Source organism: Gorilla gorilla, chromosome 10 (assembly GCF_029281585.2).
Source record: "Gorilla gorilla gorilla isolate KB3781 chromosome 10, NHGRI_mGorGor1-v2.1_pri, whole genome shotgun sequence".
Lineage (NCBI taxonomy): Eukaryota > Metazoa > Chordata > Mammalia > Primates > Hominidae > Gorilla > Gorilla gorilla.
Window position 1 is genome coordinate 56,563,335 of NC_073234.2, and position 21,344 is coordinate 56,584,678.

Below are 21,344 nucleotides of genomic sequence, written 5' to 3' on the forward strand. Positions count from 1 at the left end.
TTTTTTTGTCAGCTTTGTTGAAGATCAGATTGTCGCAGATGTGCAGCCTTATTTCTGGGCTCTGTATTCTGTTCCATTGGTCTATGTCCTGTTTTTGTACCAGTACCATGCTGTTTTGGTTTTGGTAGACTTGTAGTATAGTTTGAAGTTGGGTATTGTGATGCCTCCAGCTTCTTTCCCCCCCCCCCCCACCCTTAGGATTGCTTTGTCTATTTAGGCTCTTTTTTGGTTCTATATGAATTTTAAAGTAGGTTTTTTTTTTCTAGTTCTGTGAAGAATGTCATTGGTAGTTTTATAGAAATACCACTGAATATGTAAACTGCTTTGGGCTGTGTAGCCATTTTAATGATATTGATTCTTCCTGTCCATGAGCATGGGATGTTTTTCCATTTTTTTGTGTCTTTCTGATTTATTTGAGGAGTGTTGTGTAATTCTCTTTGTAGAGGTCTTTCACTTTCCTGGGTAGCTGTATTCTTAGGTGTTTTATTCTTTTTATGGCAATTGTGAATGGGATTGCCATTCTGATTTGGCTCTCACTTTGGTTCTTGTTGGTGTATAAGAATGCTTGTGATTTTTGTACACTGATTTTGTATCCTGCAAATTTCAACTTTTATTATAGATTAAAGCATACATATGCAGGTGTGTTATATGGATAAATTGCATGATGCTGAGGCTTGAGGTCCCAATGATTCCATCACCCAGGCAGCAAACATAGTACCCAACAGGTGGTTCTTTAGCCCACACCCTGCTCCCTTTCTCCCCCATCTAGTGATGCCCAGTGACTATTGTTCTTAATTTAACATCCATATGTATTCAGTGTTTAGCTCCCACTTATCAGTAAGAACATGTGGTTTTTGCTTTTCTGATCTCGTGTTAGGTTGTCTAGGATGATGGCCTCTAGCTGTGTCCAAGTTTTGCAAAGGGCATGATCTCATTCTTTTTTATGGCTGCATAGTATTCCATGGTGTATATATATACCACATTTTCTTTATCCAGTTCCTTGTTGATTGGCAGTTAGGTTGATTCCATGTCCTTGCTATCGTGAATAGTGCTGCAGTGAACGTTCAGGTGCATATGTCTTTCTGATAGAATGAATTATTTTCCTTGGGTATATATCCAGTAGTGGGATTGCTGGGTTGAATGGTAGTTGTACTTTAAGTTCTTTGAAAACTCTACAAACGGCTTTCCATAGTGGCTAAACTAGTTTGCATTCTCACCAACAGTGTATAAGAGTTCCCTTAAAAAAGGTACCCTGAAATTGTGTGTCAGTAAAACAACTATAAATGTGGATGAAAACAGGGTATTAAAATTATTTCTCTTCAGACTGCTGAGCAAGTATCTATCTTATTACATTTAAAAAACCCCAAACAAAATGAAACTTATACTGGAAATTCTAGGTAACACATTGAAAGGCTTACTTATATAATCAAGACTACAATAAAGCACAATCAAGGAATCCATACTAAAATGTTCAACATCAAAACATGATTGAGTGTGAATTTGTGTGTTTAAAATGTTTAAAGTACATATTTATTGTCGTATATGATTTCTCAGTTTAACTGATTATTTTCAAACAATAGGCCAAATTCCATCAGATAACATAGGATAAAAAGGCTTCTACTGAATATCTCTGGACTGCCTCTATTCAAATGTTAATTTTATTTTTCTCTTTGATTTCCCCTTTCTCTGCATAGTAAAATAGTTGTCAACTTAGCTCTACCTGGACAGCTCTAAAATATTAAAAGACCCAAGTCCTACCCTCAGAATTTTTTAATTGGTCTAGCATGCAAATAGGGCATTGAGTTTTTTTTTTTGAGACGGAGTCTTGCTCTGTCACCCAGGCTGGAGTGCAGTGGTGCGATCTCGGCTCACTGCAAGCTCCGCCTCCTGGGTTCATGTCATTCTCCTGCCTCAGTCTCCCGAGTAGCTGGGACTACAGGCGCCCACCACCATGCCCCGCTAATTTTTTTGTATTTTTAGTAGAAACAGGGTTTCACCGTGTTAGCCAGGATGGTCTCGATCTCCTGAACTTGTGATCTGCCCGCCTCGGCCTCCCAAAGTGCTGGGATTACAAGTGTGAGCCACTGCGCCTGGCCAGGCATTGAATTTTAAATGTTCTTCAGGTGATTTTAATACGCATCTATTGTTGAGATCCATCAGCCTACTGGTTTGGGAATATAGGTAAAACCGACTTATAATAAATCACTTCCAGGTAATATAGGTTTCTAGACTGGATGTTCATTGGAATCCTGGGACAAAATATATTATTGTGATTATTACTCTATTTTTGAATGTATTATGAGTACTCTTTTCCTGATTTAAATCATGCTAAATCATTTCACCCTCAGTGCTTATTTTCAAACACTCCTCTGTGTGAAGCATTTCCAGTTCCACCCTTGTAAGACTGTGTTCTTCTCTGAGTTATATTTAGTTACCTGTGCATGTGCCCATCATTTCCCACATTAGGCTGAATGCTCCTTGAAGGCAGGGAAGATGACTTTCTACTACAGTGTTTCAGTGTCAATAAATGTTTCTTAGGTCGGGTGTGGTGGCTCACACCTATAATCCCAGCACTTTGGGAGGTCAAGGTTGAAGGATGACTTGAGGTCAGGACTTCAAAACAAGCCTGGGCAACAGAGTGAGACCCTGTCTCTACAAAAAATTAAAAAATTAGTGGGGCATTTTGGCACATGCCTGTAGTCCCAACTACTCAGGAGGCTGAGGTGGATCACTTGAGCCCGGGAGGTTGAGGTTGCAGTTCATCGTGCCACAGCACTCCAACCTGGGCAACAAAGTGAGACCCTGTCACAAAAAAAAAAAGTTTCTTATTTTCACCAGGTGTTACCATTCTTGCCCCATGTCTTTATGAAATTGTTTTGGTTCTCCTGTTTATCATTTTGTTGCTTACTCCTTTTCCTTCTCCTGTTCCATCTCCAGTATGCTATCAAATTTTTCTGTCCTCAGTTGCTTCCTCTGCTCTCTCTTCCCTCCTCTTTGTGCCATTCCTTCCGCTTGTCTTACTCTACACAGAGCTTGCTCCCTTTAACCGTGTGCTTTTTCTCTTATCTTGGCCCACATTCTTTGCATAATGGAGTTATTAATATAGCTGTCATGAAACTGCATTGAAAAATTTCCTCCTAATAGAGCTGCCCCTCAATAGTTACCTCTTTTGTTTTACCTGCACACCAGAAACTGTTACAAAAGAGCAAAATCACTTTTTCAATGTTTTTTTACTTGTAATCTCTTAGTTGAGCACTAATATTTGGTTTATCATGAAAAGAATCATGCTTTGCAGTTCACACAGCATTTTGTGTTCAGTATCTTCGTCACTATAACATCAAAACAACATGTGTCTAAATGGTGCTGGGCGTTTTGAAAAAAAAAAGTTACACAAAGTTAAACGAAAGACAAGATGTTCCTGTATTGACCAAATTCACTGGGTTGGTGGTAAGAAAAGATGCACATAAGGACTGTCATATGGATTCTAGTTCTAACTTTGAAAGTGACAATATGTAAACTTTTCCTTACTATATTATACTTTATATTTCTTTGTCTAGTGGTAATGAAACTTTTCTTCATGTGTGTCCAAGTTTGTCGCTTTAATAGTATTTAAGTATTGACACAAATACTGTATTTTCCTCTAAATCTTTACCTCCAGTCATTCATTTTTCATATTGTCAGAGGACTAAATGAATTGATTATATTGTTGTTTTAATAGACTGTTATATGGTATATGAGCCAGGATCAAGAACAAGACTAGTGACAGAAAAGCAGCTAAATTAAAAGAATTTCAGAATATTTTTAGATTGCCATTTAAATTGGTAAAGTTAGAGTCAAAAATGCTGAATCTCTGCTTACAGCAATAGCGTGTGCTTTTTTGCTATTAACTTCTAAACATTCAATTTTTGTTTCCTCAGCATATACATTCTCTAACCTAAAGGCTGATCTAGACGAGGTGCTTGAATTTTTGCTCTTGTTCTATTCTGGGAGGTACTTTTATCCTCCTTTGCCTCCTAACCCCTCACTACTGCTAAATTTACAGTATTTCAGGGCCTGTTCTCTTTTTGGAAGAATAAGCTACTGACCTAAATTAAGGCCCCCTATGGGAAGCACACTTTGGTCCTTTAGAAGCCCAAGGACATGATGTATATAAAACAGAAAAGGGAGGTTGCATAACTACTATCAAGATCTCACTTCTTAAACTCTAATATTAGTTTGGCAAACAACTAAATTCCCAAACAATTAATGAGATTTAGCTAAGGGGCAGGATCATGTCTAATTCATGAATTTGTGAATTATTTAAGCACTCTGAACTTCTGATCATTTTAAATAGCATTGACTCACAAAAACTGGTTTTATATAGGGAAAGAAGAAAGTTTTGTCATTACATTGTCCGAGCAGACTTTCTTTGAGCATGCTAATTTGCATTATTCATGTTAGTAAGTTACTGCTATGACAGTAACCAGCTACTTTCTTACTGCTCCCATTTCAGATGTTTCAAATGTGCTCGAGTTGAAAGTAAGCTGTCATTTTACAGAAAGGGCAGACTCCTTCTGTAAGACACAGGCTATAGAATCTTTCTTATAAGATGCAAACTCCACAGGTGAGACCAAATGTAAAGGGAAAAATGAGGTTTAGAGAGGTTCAGTTCACTTATTTTTAGATTTCTTTATCAAACAGGAAGCTGAAAGAGAATTTACCAAAAAATTTAACAAACCTTGAGAGTATATTATGCAGGGCCCATGCTGGGTGCTGAATAAAATCCAAAGACAAGTAAGACACTCTGTCCTGAGATAAGAAAGATGAAAAGGTGTACAACTCACTAGAGAAAAGGAAAATGTGTTCAGTGCTATAATAGAGATTTAAGCATTATAGAGAAGAGAGAGAGATTAATTTGTATCAGTTAGTGCTCAAGACTTTTATTATGACCATATTGTTAAGAATTGACTCCAAGTGAGTCCAGATAACAAAAAAAGATTGTAGGCTGGATGAATGCAGCATAGCTGATTGGAGCTTTTTAAGAATATTAAAACACTTTTAAAATTTTTTGTTTGACTTTGCAGAATCTTAGCCTGCCTCATGAATGCATTTATTATACATTCTTTTAAATAATGTATAAGAATACAAATATACATAATTATAGTTAATGAGTTTTTTCTCATCCAACAGCTTTGATTTGTATATCACTAACAAAATATTGGCTCAGAATGAAGTAACTGCTATTATACATTTTTGAGAAGTCTCCCAAAGGGAATCAAAATGTCAAACAATACCATTGGAAAGCTACTACTATATAAAACTCTGTCCTTAACAGACTATCAATCCAAAGATCACTGATATTTGGTGTTTTGAAAAAGAGTTTTAAAGAAACTGTAAGTCCCATGACTCACTTAAGTGAATTACAGTGGCTTTCTTTTTGGTATTTATAACTTTTAATTTTGTAAGGAATCATTTTTAAAGGTATTGGTACCAACTGGGAAGTTTAAAGTAGATGCATGAATTTTAAATCAGGTAATAAGAGGAAAAAGCTAGATATGTAGTGAGGAAATGTTTAAAAGTAAAATGTGATGCCCTTTTGCTTATATATTCTGAAATGTTTTTAGATAGGTTTAGATAATTCTTTCTACAAGGGTTTGCTAAAGTTCATTTAAATCTCATTAGAGGAAACTGCAGTTGCCATCTCTGCATTAATGACCAGTAAATCAAGATTTTAATGTGTAACTTAGAATTTTCAGAGTTTTACTGGCTTCTTTCACTTATCCATTTCTCAGTCTGTGTTATAAATTACCTTTCACTTTTTAACAACTGATGACTTCTAAATTTGTCTGTAGCATCTCTTGGCTCCTATTTGCTGTTAATCGTTTTTATGTTCTTAAAATGGGGGAAAATGAAGTGAAAATAATTTTTATTAATTGATTTTTTGGATTCTCTCATAATTATGATGCTAGTGACTATCCAATTTGTAATGTTTAAGATAGCCTTGGTAGAACGTATACATCAAGTGTTATATTGTCCTATTGAATTTCTCCAAGTTGTTGTTAATGTCTCCACTTATGACTGAATAGACTGTGTGCAGGAAAGCTCTGGGTGACCTAAATCACATAGACCATGATGTGAATGCACTCCCTGGAGTTATGCCAACAGCAGCACCTACTAGAGTCGAGTAAATATGCATTTCACATTGTTTAATATTAATAACTGACAAGTAGCTGTGGTTCTATGGGTTAATATGATTTCAAAATGGTATAGCATTCTTAGTCTACAAAGTGATAAGCCTGTATGAATAAATTAAGTACATCTCCCTAGAAGTTTTATATCTTAAAGTATATACACATAATATATTCAATCAATCACTCAGCATAGACTTTTGAAAATATGGCCTAATTGAAACAGTTCTGCTTTAAGCTAGTAAGTGATTGGAGGTGTAGAAATCCAAAGTTACATCATAAAGAACTTAATGTGGTATACACACTCACATATACACAAGCCACACAACAAAACTAGGGAAGAAATGAAGCCTCTGGCTATAAACATGTGCATGCAATTAACATGGTTAAAAGGAGCAACAAATATAGTAAAAATGATTATTCCTTTATTGTTTTATTGAGGAAGTGAATTTTCTTACTTTATACTCTACTGGGGAGAGGTTAGAAGGCAGATACTTCTCAGTTAGAGAATTCCAGGGACGGTCCTGTAGCCATTGTGGTAGCCAGCGATTATTGTTATCTCTCAGAATTTGCACCTGATACCTGCATGGGTTCGCCTTGGTTAAAATTAGGGCATAGGCCCGATCTGCTTTCCCTCCTCTGTTTAAACACTTGATTTTCCCAGAGCTCAGTTCCCTCATTTTACCCTCTGGCTGCCTATAAACCTCATTTTGATCATCTCAAGGAGGGACAACATTTTAAAAATATCAGTTTTCTCTTTCAAATCTTTTGTTTCTGTGTTCCGCTCTCTCATGCCCTTCTGAGCAAGCTATCCTGGTAAACTAGACCTCTTAATGGCTTATAGTGAATTAACGTAATAGACATTTGTTCTTGTTATTGTTCCTGGGCACCCCACACTCCCATTTCCATTCTTTGTCCTCTGTCCCCCAGGAGCCTGACTTCTGCAACCTGCATCACTCTGGTCTCCTTGCCAGCTAGTTTCAAGTAGCATTCACCAATGGGAGACACTGGCAGGAAACTGGAAGGCAGGAGGAGGAGAGAAGGTTGGCTATGTTTCTTTCCTGCACCAAGCTATGTCTCTGGCAGTAGCTGTGCTCTCATGATTACAGCTTTTACAAGGCAGCCTCTCCTCCATAATTCTGGCTTACACTGGACTCTAGTAAAACCACTTTCTTCCATTGTTCCTTAGCCTTAGGGTAATGATGATCCCTTGCTTTTACCACAGTCTGGATCCTTAACCAGCCCTTGTTTATTTTCTTAATCTTAATCCAGCTGTCCCTTCTTAGAAGTTCGTTCGGTCTCCTGAGTTTCCATATAACTTATGGATTATTTAATCGTAGAATTTCAGTTTGACTTCTCTTAGAGTTAGTTGTGTATGAGTCTGTCTGCCCTACTAAATATTGAGGCATGAAGGACATTAAATTCGTCTTTGAATTCCAGTACCTAGGAGAATATCTAACATGTAATAGGAGCTCAGTACATATTTGTTAAATGTATGAATAGGTTAACATGACTGTTACTCTCAGTCTTCTCTTAGAAAACTCCTAGAGCCATTCTAATGGCATTTTTATGATTCCTTGCAGTGTTTTTAGGAATCATTATATCTTTTTTGAATTTCTTCACATTTCTCCTCTAAAGAGTCTAGGGAAGAAATATCCTACTAGTATTACTGAATATTCCATGTCAACATTAGACTTATGGAGAATTACAGCAACTGTTCAAAAAAGAAATGAGATAAAAATCACTCACTTTGGTTTCTCTCTAAGCCAACTTCATCCTGCTTGTGCTCATTGCTTGAAAGAGAATTAAGCAATTGTGACCTCATTCATTTTTGTGCTTTTTCCCTCCCTGCCAAGCTCCATTTGGTGCCCTATTGTCCCACAAGTTGCCTATTTGAGTCTTTTGAATTAAGAGTTTCGAACAGAAGGCCCATCTGCTCTACATGAATATTAAATTATCAAAAGACTTTGAATAAGGAGAATTTACCCTTGTGTTTTTTTTACAATGTTTCCTTTCCCCTCTGTGTAAGATTTAGAGCACCATTGTTTTTCTTCCACATATGCTTGGACTTGAATAGGCTACAGTTATCAAGTCATATAATACAATAGGCTTAGAAACTTTTGAATGGCAGGTACTGAATAGATGTAAGAAAGCTTTTGTTTATTCTCATTATCTTATAAAATATAGTACTTATTAAGTATAATTAAACATGCAATATGCTAGGTCTTGGTATGTTGAGGTTACTGAGTTTCATAAAAACAAAAAAATCCTAAAAATTAGATGTCAGAGAGATAAATTTTGCAATCAATCATGTTTATTAAGTAAATGCACATACCATTTTAATTCATAATATGATAGATAGTATGCAACTGACAAATCCATAGTTTCATTTTGAATATTCACGAGTGAGCATATTTTAGCCAGACTTTAAGTCATATGATCAGTGCAAGTAAATTTTATTCTTTGCTAGCAAGCTCTAAAAAGTTCAAAATCAATTGGCTAGGAGATATGCATTATGTAGTCAAATTTGTTAATAAATGCTGTGTAAGGGGATCAGTTGGAGGATGACATTTTTAAAAACGTGCATGGTTTCCATTATTTAATTTATTTATTTATTTGACATTATTTAAATGTGCAACTTTAAAATAGTTTTTCAAGGAAAGCGAGAGTCAGGTTATACTTTGGAAATGAATATTTGTACAACAATATATTGATATTAAGAGAATAGACCAGGCATGGTGGCTCATGCCTATAACCCCAGCACTTTGGGAGGCTTAGGCAGAAGGACCACTTAAGGACAGGAGTTTGAGACCATCGTGGGCAACACAGCAAGACCCTGTCTCTAAAAGAAAAAAATAAATAATAAAATTTAAAAATAAAAATATGTCTAATTTCTTTCTTCTTTATTATTGGCAAGTTGATACTTTTAAAGGTAATAGGGATATATAAATTCCAAAGAGTGAAACAATTTCTCATAATTCACACAGTGGAATCAAAAGAAAATATACCCATTCACTTTATATAATTTGTATAGTTAAAATAAAAAATTGGATTTAGTAAATGTGGGGAACAAATTCCAGAGTCTGTATCAGTTGATCACCTCCACTGGTCTTTGAAATAATTATCTTGGGGTAGATCTAGATGTTATGGGGACCTGAAGCATCTACAATATTGGGTGCCCTTTCAAAGATAAACAATACAAAATTATGAAAGGAGAACTTAGTTCAGCATCTTACAAGGAGCCTAAGCCAGAGAAGGACGCTGAAAATCAGGCATCATTAGCTTTAGGGTAAATCTGTTTTACCATAGGTGATGAGTCAATGTAGGTAGTGTGAAATACTTCAAAACAAGAAAATGATTTCTGTTGGCTAAATGTTTGTGTGAATTGTAAATATGTTGCAGGTTTTAGAAAAAGATTATTTGATACTCTATGCATTTTTATGGATTAAAAACATATTTTTCCCATGGAATCTAAGGTTATATGTTAAAATTTCACTTAATTGTGATGGAAGCAAGGCAGGTTCAGATTCAGACCTCTCAGCATCCTAGATGGGGTGCCCTAAACCATACATACTTATAAATAAAATGACACTAAACCATAAAACTTAAAACTTACATGGATGTGCTGAAATGAATATACCTTCTTTCTATTATAATGTTCTATTTTAAAATTCTGTAATGGTATATAAAACAGAAACTTTTCTCATATTGTTCCCTGAGTCTCATATTACCCCTGATTTATTGCCACCCTAAGTGACTACTTAATATGCCCTAAGTGGGACATCATCTATTAGGCAAGTGATTGGCTGTAAGTCTGCTTTTTGGCACTACTTTTTCGGAGTCTAATTCAGACATGTCATTGCCCTTTATCTTTTTTATATCTTATTTTACTCTCTCAACTTAATTTGCATGACACTAATTTAAGTTTACATGTGCCTTGCAGTAGATTGAATTGAGGTTTCTGGTTAGTCAAACATGTTGAAAAAAGGTGTATAACATGTGAAATGCTGTTACAAGATGATCTGATCCCTTCTAAGCTATTTTTCCCAATAAAATAAATATATATGTATTTTTTACTCCAAAGCGATATGCCAATTTCAAGGACAAACCTACTTTGAAGGAGAAAGAAATACAGTCTATTCCTCTTCTGGAGTATGTGTTCTCTATGAGTGCAAGGTAAGAAGACTATTCATGGGTCTTTCAAAATTGTTTCTATTTATAAACACGATAAAAGTTTCTTTACTAGCTCAACCTTGAAATACATTTTTGAAATTCTAATGCAAAGAGAAAATTCACAATATTAATTATCATTTGAATGTAAAGAAATTCTCATTTTTAAGCGTGTAAATTAGTGGTTGAAAAATAATTTTTCCAAGAAATGAAAATGCTATTTTGTCAAATTAAAGCTTTGTGAAGTTGTCGTATGTTTTCCAAATTCAAATAAGCTCCTTATTTGCTCTTGGGAGGAAAATGTAGGTGAAGTTAGTCTTAGCTTTTTGTCACTCATGATTTTGCACCATGTGAGAAGTATTGCTCAGTTCAATTAAAAACAAAACAAAAAAATTACCTAACTAAAATTAATTGTTGGATGGAGTTGAGACTGATATTTATCTAATTCCCTTTGGAAGGAGTGTTTTAAATTAGTTAAAGGGAAATTCCTTACAAATTTACTTGCCAAGGTTTCTGAAGCAAATGTGATTCATTTGAATTTTTGCCCCTCGACCTACTAATTGAAAAACTAAATATGTTTCACAACACTTTTCATGTTTGTCTTTTGTAAATTATAATGTTATATTTCTTGACCCTAATGTTACATTAAAATCCTTATTCTATATGAAGGAAACTGTCTATATATAAAATTTCTGCTTTAGGGTTTCATTTTTATTTGATAGTTAATTTTCCTCTTTAAATACCTCCTATACATGGTTTGGGAAATGATTTAGTATGTATAAATTATGTAGAAAATTAAGATAGTGATTTATGCTGCTGGCACCACCAATAAACTATGATTGCTAAGAGTGAGGGAAAGGAAAATCCTAAGAATTTTGCCAAGACAAATTGAATCTGAAAGAAGCTATCCAGTTTATGCATCAATTTGGAAATCCTTTGAGATAAGCAAGGAGGAGATGCAAAGAGGCAAGACTGTGACAGATTTGATTCCTAGAACATGAAAGCTCTGATTTCTTCATGCCCATTATAAAGTATCCTCTCTTCTTCTTTTAGTTTTAAATCAGCTTTCCAATGATGTAGGTTCTCATCTTAGAGAATAGAGGCACAGGAACATTAAAATGAATTCCTCAACCTGTATTTCAAGATGATGGATTTTCCTTTATCAGCATCCCTACACCAATGCCGTTTTAAGTGGAGTAAGTCTCACAATAGATAAAAGAATTGGAAGACAGAGTGAGATCTAGTAACTCCAAAATGAGAAAAGAGACTCAGAGAAGTTACTTCAAGGAGGGAAGAAAACTTCTGCCAGCTGGCTTCTAATAGTAATCTCTAACATTAAAATTTTGGTTCTAAATTTAAAAATCTTGAGAGCATTTAAAGTTTCTTTACTTCTCTTTCTCTCTCTCTCTGTCTCTCTCTCTCTCTGTCTCTGTGTGTGTGTGTGTGTGTGTGTGTGTGTGTGTGTGTGTGTGTGTATCCTATTCATTTTACCAGAATGTGTCTCATAATGCTGATAATTGTGGTTTAGAAATGTACTGGTATAATTGCCTATTGGATTTTAAATTTGCTATTATATAAGATTATTTAATTTTAAATAGGTTCAGTTAGAAGTCTTTATAGAGGCAACACAGCAGGTGCTCATAAATTTTAGATAAATGAGTGAATGTTACCTTTTATTTGCTCAAACAAAAGGCACCATTTTCTACCTTCTAATGCTGCACCATCCAATAGAAATATGATGCAAGCCACAAACATAATTTTTATTGGACTAGTTTTTTCTATTTTCCCCGATATATCCAAAATATCATCATTTCAACATGTAATCAATATTAAATTTATTAATAAAATATTGTACATTCTTTTGTTACACCAAGTCTTGAAACTGTCTTGCATACTTTGCAATTACAGTGTAAAAGAGCCACATGTACCTAGTGGCTACTGATTGGACAGCACAGCTCTATCAGATCATCATAAGCTTTTGTACTAAATTCTTCACTTTAAGGACTTCCACAGTTTCTTTTCCCTTCAAGGCCCTTAGCTCCTGTATTTACTATGTTGCAGAATTGACAGCTCTCTCACACATCCATTTTCTGGGCTGTCAATTCTAGTCCCTGTTTGTTCTTTTATTGTCAGTTTTGTGGTTTTGAAAATATTAGCAGTCCTAGGGGTCTGTGACTTTCATAGTAACACAGAAAAACACTGTGGTTTAGAAAATCAGATTACCAGAACTGATATTACTACTAAACCAAAAGAAGACTAGCATTTGACTCCACTGTATACATGCCTCCTGCCAAGCTTCTTGACAAGAGCTTATGAATTGGGGAAGGTCCTTTACATAAATGAGCCAGGAAAAGGCAGATATTGAAATGTGCACTTCTTCTATGAAAGCATTCCTTGCAGAAATTGTATCTACAAATCTAAGCTATTGAGCAGTAGTTAAAATGGAAGCTTGCAAGTTCCAAGAGTTATTTAATTACTTATGTATTGGTTAGCATAATATAACATAGTTAATGATCCTTGTTTTTAGGACATTGGAGACTGACAGTATAGAAAACAAATGTTTGCTCCTAAGGCAAGAATACTTCAATGATCAGAAGTGTATTTTGTATTTTGGTTTCTCCTTGGGAAGTGTTTAATCTTTTTGGCTGCAAGAACTACAGTGATTTTACATTGATTTATTCATTTATTCAAGAAATTTTTTAAGTGCCAATTATGTGCCTGAAAATGTGCTAGACATTAATTTACAAGAGACAAGAATCCTGCCGTCATTTTCCTTGTAGTTTTGTGGAAGACATCCAATATTTTTTACCAGAATCATCTGTGAGAATGTCCTTATAATAAAACTTTATAAGAAAACTGAAATGTTTCAAAAGCTCAATTTTAATTTACTGTTTTTTTCCAAAAGCTGTTGATATAATTCAAACTGTATCTTTGCCACAATTGTCATCTGGGCTTGCAAAATGTGTTGTAAAACTAGCAAAATTTTCCAGGATTACCCAGATGTTTGGCAAATTATAGACATGGCTGCAGTGTGGTGGAATCAGTGTGGCTGATTCCTATTCTAAAGACTTGCTTATTCTAAAGACTTTCCAATTGGGATTTAATGTCATTTTGGGAGTGAGCCCATGACCTGTGCAGAGGTCCTCAGGACAAAAATTTCTTGATCTTGAAAGAGTCTTCTCAGATGCTGGATCTGGAAACTTCTTAACAAGTCCTAATGATAAAATTTGAAGCACTTCTTTTCTGTTGTCTAACAGGACCAGACCATGAAACTAGTTGAGAGTTCAGGCTGTCCAGCTTTGGATTGTCCAGAGTCTTATCAGATAACCTTGTCTCACAGCTGTTGCAAAGTTTGTAAAGGTAAGACTTTTTTGAAAAGTAAGATTTACGTGCAAGAGTTATTATAGTAGGCTAGTACAACTGACATGAAGTAGAAATTCTCATAAGCAAATTATTTCCATAGACTAATAGTATTTCCCTATATGCTCTCCTAATTTGGCACAGAGTAGCACAGGAGGTAGTCATGAAATATTTACTGAACTGAATTAAAACCGAACTGCTCCTGTGCATTTCTGCAAGTTGTCTTGAACCTGTCTCAAGCTCTGGATCTCTAAATTTCTCTCTATGTGCTGGTTTGGAGTCAGTACAGCTTTGCTAAAGAAAGTTACACAACAATATTGAGTTAGTTATTTTATTGGCAGTTACTGTTTCTTGGCAAGTGAGTTTTGTTTGTTTTTCATTTCTCCTCAGCTTCTTTTTATAACTTACCTAGAATATTTTTCATTATGACTACTTCAAATCCGTTTCTTCTTGATTCTACTCTCAATTCTCACCCATAGGTTTCTGGACTACTGAGAATGGAGAGGCCATCAGACATACATTGTTTGTTCTGTGTTGCCTCTGATATGATACAACTAGAACTAGTAATTAGAAGGGACTTCAATTATTAGTTGAAGATAAGAAAACACTAAAATTTGTGCTATTCAAAAATGCAACAGGCCACCCCAGGAGGCAGTGAATTTCCATCACTAAAGATTTTTAAACTAGGTATCTTATTATAGATTCATGTATTAAATTAAAGCATTGATTATATGGAACTCTTTAAGATCCTTGCCAATCATGAAATTATATGTGTCTTCCTGTATTATACGGGAATTATATGCTTGTGAATCCATCTTCTACATTAGACAGTGCACCTTGTGGGCAAGGCTGAGTCTTTATGTTCATCTCTATATCCTTAATACTTAGTATGATACCTGGAATGTAGTTGCTACTTATAACTGATGTAATTGGTGCTGTATAACAAACTGCCCCAAATAAGCTACTAGTACTTGTTTGAATAATGACCTTTATATTGATGCAAAACAAAGCTTAAATAGAAAAAGTAGGCAAAGAAACATTATGAAACATACACTGTTTTGTTTTCTTTTAACTTACTCTATTAAAAGTGGACATAGGATCTGATAGATCCTAGATCACCCACTCCCATTTTTAGCAGGGTGGTGCAGTTTGGTTTTGTTTTTAGTTTTTAAGTTACTTTTCCATCCACTCAATAGAGAGTTTTTAAATCTCATTTTATGTGAGGCTCTTTAGGAATTACAAAATGGTTTAAGACATGGTCTGCCTTTCGAGGAGCTTTCAGGGTAACCTGTGGTAATAAAGAACACTTCTAAAAAGAACTATGATCACATAGACATATAATAAGGACCATAAGAGTTTTCACTCTCACAGTGCCTATGTCAGTGCCTTACACAAAGCACGTGTGCAATTTGATATGAATCAAGAATGCTCTTTGGATTTAGTCCTCCAGTTTGCAGCTTGACTAGAGTGTCTTTGGCATCCAAACATAGGCAGGCCATATCAGTGTTTCTTAAACTTAAATATACATATGACTAACTTAGGCATCTTATTAAAATGCAGATTCTGATTCAGTAGGTCTGGGGTCAGGCCTAAGAATCTGAATTTCTACAAAAAAGCTCCTAGGTGATGCTAATGCTGATGGCAAGCAGGACCACACTTTTAGTAGTTCTCTATTGCTGCAAAAAAACTATCTATTGCTGCTCCAAATCTCAGTGGATTAAAGCAATAGTATTGTGGGTCAGGAATTCAGACAGGGCTTGGCTAGGTGATTCTTGTGCTCCACATGGTGTTAACTGGGGTCATTCAATGCTGTAGGGCTGGAAGCTGGGCTTGGATGAGAGGTTCAAGATGGCCTCACTACATGTTGGTTACCTTGGGTAGGGATGGTTAGAAGGCTGAGCCAGCTGGCACTCCCTCCCCCTCTACGTAATCTAAGGACTTCTTCCTATGGTCTCTCCAGCAGGGTAATCATCAGACTTCTTAAATGGTGACTCAGGCCTTCAAATACTAGGTCTGGAACTGGCACCACATCACTTCTATCATACGCAATTGGGCAAAGCACTCACAGACAGCCCACATTCAAGAGAAGGGGAAATAGACCTCACCATAGATAAGAGTGCTGCAAAATTGTGACCACTTTTAATGGCTATCTTTAATGGACACTGCAGGTGTCCAAGGGCTATACAGAAATTACAGAGATGAAAAGAAGTCAAGTTTTCAAGGCTTAAATTTTTAGTCAACTCCTAAAGATATGTTGTGACAAATTCATTTGTGATAAAATTGGCCTCCTGTTTCCAGGCCTATTTGTATAGTGCTAAAGATGGTGTGTTCACATCTGAAAGAGTAGTTGTTGGACAACAGTTAGTAAATATTCCCTGAGAGCAGAGCATGAGATGAAGTGTTGACTTTTTCACTAGAGGCTCAGCCAGTGGTTGGAAACTAAGCTACACACCGAAGTCAGGCTCCAAATCGGTAGGCGCTAAATCAAATTCACCCAAGACTGTGTTCTAGGTACCCTGTAGCTAGCCATCTTCTGTAGTAGCAGATCAGAAGAAATGTAGCAGAAAAGTTTTCCGCTTTCTTCAAATTAGAGAGCCCTTTCAAGGAAGCTTATAACAGATTACCACATGACAGAGACTCAGTGATTCAGTGAGGATTCTGATTTAGAAAGATAAAGAAACAATGTGGATAACCTTTATATCTGCAGTCCTTCTGGTTCTTCTCCTCCTCCTTGGCAACCACTTTGTCTGCCTGCAAGATCATTAAGACTTATTGACTAGATGGCCCTCCTTAATTTATTATTTACTTCATCTCAACTCATAATTATAAACAATAGGGGCATCCACATACAAAAGGCTGAGTTAGTGTCAGTTCTCCTTTCCCTGGGAAACTTCTGGATAACCCATAGTTTCCCATATTATTCAATTATCACCTTCATGATTCTGGCTATGTGCTATGTATATGTTACTAATACCATTATATAGTTAATTTTTAAATACCTACTCACTTTTAAAAGATTTAGTTTTATTCCTAAGCGGTGGTAGCCATGAAATAATAGGATTATTTGCTGGATTTGTGTATTTCTTATACACATTAAAAGAAATCCGTTGGTATTAGTATTTTTTTGTGTTCATCCACGTAGATGAGATACACTTTGGGAAACACTAGGATAATCCATCATCTTGCAAACAACACCTAAATTAATATTCTTTCATGTACAAGTGATAGAACACCCAATTCAAGTTTCATGGCAAAAAAGTGGAATATGTAGGCCCAATAAGCAGAGGATAAATTGGCTTCAGGTGTAGGTTGATTCTGCTCTCAAATCTCGTCCCTTTGTCTTGATGCATCTCTCAGTTTATCTCCTGTGAGGTAGCTTTATTTTGAGGCTCAATGTGTTCTCAGCTATACCCCTACATTCTTACGCTCATATCATTATGCCATTGAAGTAGGTGGAAGAAAAAGCTCAGCATTCTCATACACTGAATAAAAACCCCAGAACTGAGTTTCAGTGGTCTTCATTAGCTTGAAGTAGATAATATGACCTGACCTGAAGAAATTATTGTGTCCAGGCCAGTGGACTGCATTGGCTGGTGTGACTCTATCCTGTGGAGGAGTAGAGTCCATTTTCTTTTAAGCATCTGGGCTGAAAGTAGGGGTGAGTGATAACTAGGTTATTCTTTTTTTTCCACAAAAACAAGAAATAGATGCCTTTAGGCAAAACCTATAAATATTCACCACAAAATTATTGTATTCTCTTTCTCTTGATAATTATGTATTATATATATACTGTTCTTACTTACACATAATCTTTTGTATCCATCCTCCCCTCTTTTCCAATTATATAGGAATGCATGTTTATATTTTACCAAAAGGTCTACACTTGATAGAAAAACATAGAACTTTATGTAACTTTGTAAAGCTTGCAAAGGGATTAGAGAACATAATATCCTTGGAGTTAAAACCTAAAGAAGGAAATCAAAGAAAGGCTAGGTTGTATTAGATAATTGGTTCATCCATCTGTCTATAACAAATATTTGAATTTTCTTTTATGGATCTCAACATATTTAATTTCATCTTAGTAGTGCTCTAATTACTTTAGTTATTAACGAATAATATATTATTATGCTTTTACATAGATAATTTCATTGGAACCTCACATTTTTACAAGGTAGTTATTATACTAATTTTTGCTGGTGAGAAAAACTGAAGGCTTAGAAAGGTTAATTAATGTACAGTTAGTAATTTACACAGCAAGTAAGTGGCAGAGATCAGATGTAAACTCAGGCCTGCCAACTCCGAAAGCCAAGCACATATGAATGGAAATGCAACTATGAAGATAACAGGATTATGCTGCCAACCCATACTCTGATTTGTTTAAAGCTATTCCCTATAGATCAGAAGCAACCCACTTGAAATCAAGTCTGAATTTTCCATCCATTAATTGTTAGCTTTTTGACCCTAGCATTTTGCAAAATAACCAGTAGGTTCAATCAACTTATCTGTTGGAAGAATGAATCAGAATAGCTGACATTGTTTATAGTGAATTGGAATTGGAATGACTGAAATTTTAATTTTTCAAGTATTTGTGTTTAAAAAAACCCATCTGATAAAAAGCAAGGCACTTCCTAATTTTTACCTAAAATAGTGAAAATTGGACCACACTGTTATCTTACAGTGAGAAAATTCTTGCAGCAATTAAACTCTACATAGTGTATGTGTGCAAGATGTTTAATGCTGAGATGAGAGGTCTCACCATTACTGAAACAGAACTTAAAATGGATGATAATAGAGGTGGCATATCACATATGGCATAGATAATATTGGGCAGAGTCCAAGATGGGAGAGGAGAAAATTCAACCAAGTGAAAAGTTGAAGGAAGGTTTTGAAAAAAAGGTGTGTCAGAAATGGTATCCGTTCTTAGTCACAGTCCTCTGAAAGTTGTTTGAAACAGTACAGGCAAAATTATGCAGAAATTTAGCACTGTGTTAGAGCTTTGTTTCTTAATTCTCTGTGTATCTTAAGGAGTAGGCTATTTTTTTTAGTAACTTTGTTTTAATATAGAATAAATATAAAGTGGTTTTTGAAGCCTTTTCAGTTAGTTTGATGTTGTGCTGAGCTATTGGGATAGATAGTGAAGATGACTTTTTAGCTGAAATTGTTCTCCCTAAGGCATTATAAAAAGACAGTGGAATACATTTGAAGAAATATCATCTGAATTTAGCTATTTAAAGAAGAAGGAAATAAAAAGATCCTAGGAGAAAGCATTTTTAACTTTTGCTCTTCTTAAGAATTTTACTTTTAAATATACAGCCTTAATCATGACAGTTTAGATTGTGAAGACTCTTGTCAAAAGAAGCTACATTGCCAAGTATTTTAAATGCTGTTATTGACTATATTTTTCTGGACTTAATAAACCTATGTTCGATTTTATTTTATTTTTGTAGAAATCACTGAGTCATTTGATTATTTTTCTATTCTTTTTTAATGGTATTATTACATTTTTGGAACATTACTCTTCTTAAGGGTTATTAAGTTGTACCAATAATATTTTACTATACATCATAGTTGCATTAATAGGGAGTATGTTTTAACTCTGGAATTCTAATCGAATGAACACCAATTTGATTACAGATAAGATGAACCAATGTAGTACTTCCATCTATATGATTTTCGCAAGTAAAAGTCTTTTCTTGCTTATAGGTAGATCACATTATTCTAAGATACATGAAATATACTTTTTTAGTCCTTTTTGTTTTTTTTTTTTTTTTGATGGAGTCTTACTCTTTTGCCCAGGCTGGAGTGCAGCGGCGCGATCTTGGCTCACTGCAACCTCCGCCTCCCGGGTTGAAGCAATTTTCCTGCCTCAGCCTCCAGAGTAGCTGGGATTACAGGCACCTGCCACCATGCCCAGCTAATTTTTGTTTTTTTAGTACAGACGGGGTTTCACCATGTTGGCCAGGCTGGCCTCCAACTCCTGATCTCAAGTGATCTGTCTGCTTCAGCCTCCCAAAGTGCTGGGATTACAGGTGTGAGCCACCACGCCCAGCCACCTTCTTTCTTTACATGGGCTAAAATAGTAATCCATTAGAAAGTGCAAACCTAGATAGATAGCATACATCAAGCAATTTAAAACTGGTTGAATTATATATAATTATGTAATTTCCATTAAATATAGATTCCAGTTTTGAAGATTTCATTTCAGCATCTTAGATGATCTTTGAACAAGGGGTTCAGACCACAAAAAGAGATCTTGAGAAATTGCACATGATTGCTGTCACTATTTATAAAATGTTCCATTTTTCTTTTCTCTTATAAAGACTCTGAGATCTGTGAAATCTCTGTAATTCCTAAAAATTTTCTTCCTCTTTAGAGTGAGCATACTTTGCCTTGCAGATTTCTAGAGAAAATTAGATTAAAGTGATTTAATATTCATCTTTAACACATTTAGAAAGGTTTTGTTTTCTTTGGATGCTAAGCTGTCTAATTTCTTAAATACACAATAGGTACATTTCATCTGGCTTGGTTTGTTTTACCCACAGGTATTGAAAATGTTGAACCTCCAGTTACCAGATTACCTTCTCATTGTGTTATCTTCTGTATTATAAATCTTCATTTTGGACCCTAATAATATTTCTTTTTTTCAGATATATGGAGGGTTATAATTAGAATATTAGGGACTAGATAGCATTTATAAAGTCAAAAACCACAAAAGAAATGGAGTTAACTTGAAATAGAAATTAATTGAGTTAAACATAAAGAAGAACTTTTTGGTACTCATAGCATGTGTAAATGTTGATGAAGATACTAATTAAAAAATTATTTAGGGAGTCATAGCTTCAAAATTAAAGAAAATATTAAGTAGGAAAAATTTGCATTGTCATAGTTTCATTTACCTTAATAAATTTCTTTTTTTTTCTGTAGGTTATGACTTTTGTTCTGAAAGGCATAACTGCATGGAGAATTCCGTCTGCAGAAATCTGAATGACAGGGCTGTTTGTAGCTGTCGAGATGGTTTTAGGGCTCTTCGAGAGGATAATGCCTACTGTGAAGGTAATCCTTGTAATGATGTGTAGCTCAGCTGTATAAATTTTCTAGGATTACTGCATGCAAAATTTATTAATTTCCCAGGTTGTCAAGTTGATGGGCCCATTAAAAGCAGTGAATTTAATTTGAAGCATATTAATCAGCTAAAAATAATTATCTTTCAAATTAAAGTTTTTCAGCTATCTGCTATATGTCACACTAATAAGTTAATATGGCTGGTTTCTTGAATTAGAACAATTCTTCCACTGTGAAATTGCCTTCTTTTTTTTCATAATTAGATATTCAGATAGCTCACATATTGACATGATTACTGTGGCTTGCAGTTAGAATCGTAGTCAGATTTTTCCAGACAGTGTTGTGTAACAAAGGCAATCACTTAACAGGAAGATAAAGTGCCTACTGCTATTTCTGTTTGCTACTATAAGTAGTCTAAGTGGTTGTATTCATGCTCTGTAGCATTTAGTAAACATCTCCAGTGGAGTAAATCATTTTCTAGTTAATTTTTAAAAATCTTAACTAATATCCAAGATAGTTTATTCTCTCATGGAAACTATCCACATACAGTGAGTGGACTCTTGGCATTTGCAAATGCTCTGGCTT

The 21,344-nt window shown here is 35.1% G+C and overlaps 1 protein-coding gene across 8 annotated transcripts in view; it reads left to right on the forward strand.

Annotated features, from left to right (window-relative positions):
* Positions 1–21,344, forward strand: part of NELL2 (neural EGFL like 2) — a 438,477-nt gene that overhangs the window by 223,764 nt on the left and 193,369 nt on the right. For all 8 annotated transcript variants that reach the window (XM_055357389.1, XM_055357392.1, XM_055357388.1 and 5 more), the window contains 3 exons: positions 10,252–10,343; positions 13,595–13,697; positions 20,622–20,750. In XM_055357389.1, coding sequence (XP_055213364.1) covers positions 10,252–10,343; positions 13,595–13,697; positions 20,622–20,750 — 324 coding nt within the window. The remainder of the gene's footprint in view (positions 1–10,251; positions 10,344–13,594; positions 13,698–20,621; positions 20,751–21,344) is intronic.